Genomic DNA, 4,070 nt, shown 5'->3' on the forward strand with positions numbered 1-4,070 from the left:
TGGTAATCCCTCGTTTATCAAGGTTAATGGGGACCAAAACCACCCGCGATAAATGAAAATCCGCGAAGTAGCGTCCAATTAACATAAACAGGTAAAACTTTTTTTTTTAAGTCCGCAAACGGTCCACGAGAAGCTGCAAAACAACAGCGAGTCACATAGAGCAACATATACAGTACTGTACTCATGTATGTTTAAAAAAAAAAAAATTAAATTAATTCAAATATGTTTGAAAAAATCCGCGATGTACTGAACCCGGGATAAACGAATCACGAAGTAGCGAGGGATCACTGTATATGTGTGTGTGTGTGTGTGTGTGTGTGTGTGTGTATATATATGTATATATATATGTATATATGTGTGTGTGTATGTATATATATATTTATATATGTGTGTGTGTGTATATATGTGTGTATATATATGTGTGTGTGTGTGTGTATAGATAGATATCTATATGTAGATTTTTTTTTTTTATTGTTTAGGAGATGCAGTTGGCTTCAATTGGCCACCTGTTTAATTGATGGTAGTACTTGTGTTTGCTAAAAACAACATCACTTCAGAGCTAAGTCCACCACTGTGGAATTCCTCCTTCGGTGGATGACATCAACATCCTATTTGTAGCACATCAACATTCACTCCCTGTCATGTCTTAGTAGTTTTTTCCTTGTTTAATTCTGTCTTTAAGGAAGCAATAACTGCTGCATTATCACTGCCGTTGAAAGTGAAGTTCTGGTTTTAAATATCATATCAGGTGCTTGCTTAATCAAATGTCCAGCACAGAGGAAGGAATTAAAATGTATGGGAAAGTAAGCAAGTGCATCTTTTGTTTGAGACTCTACCTCTAAAAGCACCTGGATTCATGGCCACATACGACTTTTAGTCAAGTCTCTGTGCAGTGCCAATTGAACATTTGCATTCTACTTGGTGCAAAATGACAGATTAGTATTTTAAGTCCTAGAATTTTCCCCATCACAAGGCTGACAAAATTATTAATTTTGTGTTTTTGTTTTTTTCTTTTTTTATGCCTTCGAACTGTACAACAGTAAAACTGATGAAGTAAACAGAGATGGATACCACATTTTTATATTCCAGAATTTTTTGAATCCTTTTCAAACTTTCTATTTAGAGCGTTGTCGAGAGTTTTTGATTCCTTTTGGCCAATGAAATGTCTTCATGCAGCACAGATTTCTGCTAACTACTGTAAGAGCTTCCCCAAACTGGATTTTGAATGACTACAGTCACTAAACAAATATCTGTAGATGAACTACCTGTTGTGTGTAAATTTAATATATGAACATTTGTTATCATACATGTTCCTCATCAATGTTTTGGGATTTGTTTTGTTTCTCACTGTCTTAAGAAGGATGCTTTATTTGACAGGGTAATTCAAGTGAATGAAATGTCTTAAATAAATTCTGCCTCAATATGTCAGCACTGGTATCTCTTTTTATCGTTGTCAAATACAGTATACAGTATCTATAGATTGGATGAAGCTTATGTATATTTGTGTTTTCCTGAGTTGGAGAGTTTTAAATCACTTTTAGGAAATGTAATGCCTTAATCTGTCTTGTTGCGACGCAGCAGTACAACCAGTTCTTTGAATCTTAGAAGAGACCCCGCCACTGGGTGGCCCCACAATATAGTAACAATAATGATTTGAACTGCAGTACAGCAGTTATTTTCTTACCAATTAATGAAATGCAATTAATCTGTTCCAGCTCCTGTAACGTGTTTTTCAAATAAGAAGAAATACCACTCTGCAGTATTTAACTTTATCCAATCATACAATAATCACGTAATCAAATAAAATGTAAACAATTAAACTTGATAAAAATGTGAGTACAAGTACTGTACATGTATCGTGATTTAATGCTCATTGCACGGCTTTCCTTTGTGTTCTCGCCTTGGCCAGCAGGAGGAAATATAATGCCTGCATATATACGTGAAGCATTTCACAGCTGATTTCGTGAACTGCGATAATAGTGGCCGTTTTTCGCAGAGGTTCAGAAAAATGACCGAGTATTGTATATAATTCACACGTGTTGCAGCACTGTGTTCAAATATCTGTTTTACTAAGGGTTAAAAATTCACGAGTCCACGACATCGATCTTAGTTTTTATTGGACCGTTTATGGAGTTTGGATCGGGACTTAGCATTAAGCTAGCTGACTCTTGTTTTACAAAGTTATGTGGTGTTTGATTCATTACACAGTGTAATTCTCCATGTTTCTAGTTAACATCAACTAGGAGTATTAATGAATTGTTTACATTTTTTAATCTTACAAACTGCTTTTTATGAAGTTACCTAAAACAAATGATGACAAATTAAGCAATTTAAGACAGGATAATTAGCTCCTACAAGCCCCCTCCCCCCCCCGCAAAAAACACTTAAGGTATGCCACTGTATTATACCATAGGCCTATACTGTATTGCACTGGTCACTTCTACACGTGTCGGCAAGATGATGGTGACCCTGCTATATACCGTAACCCTTTCCTATCTGGAAATGACCAATGTCGCTTCATTCAGCAGCCACCATTAATTTTTAAGTTACATTTTGACAATTGAATTTATTCTACTGCCAAGATTGTATCACACCGGGTCACATTTTGTTGAATATAGTGGGAATAACGTACTGTATAGAGAATTCTTTATTTAGTGGCCAATAATCGCCTGCCAGGTTTATTATTTTCATGACTTGATAAGAGAGACGATTGTTGTGTGCCATCAAAAGTCATGCTGGACTGCAAGTCTGCAACCCGTGTGTAAAGTCGGAAGCAATTGGATCTGAGACGGAAGTGTAGGAAATTTCCATCGAAATGAGATAATCAGCTACTGTTTGTGTCAAACACCCCTACTGTATGCATAACTAGTCATAAAGGGTGGGGTGAAAATTGTGTTCAAGTAGGATTCTCCTTTCTTTCTTTCTTTCTTTCTTTCTTTCTTAATGTATTAACTATACTTTTGTCGTTGCAACAATACACTTTATCAGACATTATGGGACCACGACAAAACGCAATAGTGATACATCAGCGATGTGTTTTATTGTGGAGGGATCAAACCGGAAATATACGGGGCCGCTTGAGCGTGTAAATAAAGGGCTAGGTTGTGATTTTAATAGACTCATACTGCGCGTACTAGGCTGCATACATAGCATTTCGTGATGGCAGAAACAAATCACTTGTCCGCTTACACTTAATATGCTCCCTGTCGCGGGGATAAGGGAGCCACCAGACCAGTCTCAAAATGACCACCGGCATCAGCCCCGTCTCCTGTCGGTTCGCAGATTATTTCGTGGTCTGCGGACTGGACACCGAAAGCGGGCTGGAACCAGACGAACTCTCCGGTAAGCACATTAGCCATCGTGGACATTTTCTTTGGGCTGATGCTGTCGCTGAGAACGAAATGAAAAGAGTACGACTCGGTCGGCCCTTAGCGTTTTAGGACAGATTTGGTCTGCTTTTGGTGTTTTTCTCTTCCAGACCCTATAACGTAGCGTATGTGGTGCTAATGTTAATGCTAGGCCTGGCATCGGTCCGTTTCCTCCCTTGTTTGTTTGCAATTCTCGGCAAAGAGCGACGGATTACCGATTTATGTGCATTTGTATTTAAAAGCCTCAAATGTCCTGTGGGTTCTAACACTCCTCTTTTCAAAACCAATCGAACATGTTATATACACACCATTGTATAAGATTTGGTCGGTGGTGTGATGTGCAGTTCTGATCTGATTGAAGATGCCATTACCAATGCGTTATTGAGCTGAAATAGAGACGAAGAGGCTGTTACCCCTGAGCAGAGATGAAAGTGGACTTTCCTGAAAATTCCAGGAAAAAATATAAAATTATATATACTCTGTGTATATATACTGTGTGTGTGTGTGTGTGTGTGTGTGTGTGTGTGTGTGTGTGTGTGTGTTTGCTGATCCTAAACTTTAAAGTGGGCAAACTAGGCCCCCCCCCCAAAAATAAAAAAATTAGAGGTGAGAGTAAATATTTTTATGGCACTGTATGTTGTTTGTGAAATTCTGCACTTGTCTTTCGTGAGAATGGTAAAGAATGATGTGGATGTCAGAACA

At 38.0% G+C, this 4,070-nt stretch overlaps 1 protein-coding gene across 1 annotated transcript in view; it reads left to right on the forward strand.

The window, feature by feature from the left end:
- The first annotated feature begins 3,080 nt into the window (after window positions 1–3,080).
- Window positions 3,081–4,070, forward strand: part of dennd5a (DENN/MADD domain containing 5A) — a 47,324-nt gene continuing 46,334 nt past the window's right edge. The window contains 1 exon segment of the mRNA XM_019886469.1: window positions 3,081–3,342. Within this exon segment, the coding sequence (XP_019742028.1) occupies window positions 3,243–3,342 (100 nt within the window). The 5' untranslated portion in view covers window positions 3,081–3,242.

The sequence above is a fragment of the Hippocampus comes genome, unplaced genomic scaffold, assembly GCF_001891065.2.
Source record: "Hippocampus comes isolate QL1 unplaced genomic scaffold, H_comes_QL1_v1.1 scaffold261, whole genome shotgun sequence".
In the NCBI taxonomy this organism is placed as follows: domain Eukaryota; kingdom Metazoa; phylum Chordata; class Actinopteri; order Syngnathiformes; family Syngnathidae; genus Hippocampus; species Hippocampus comes.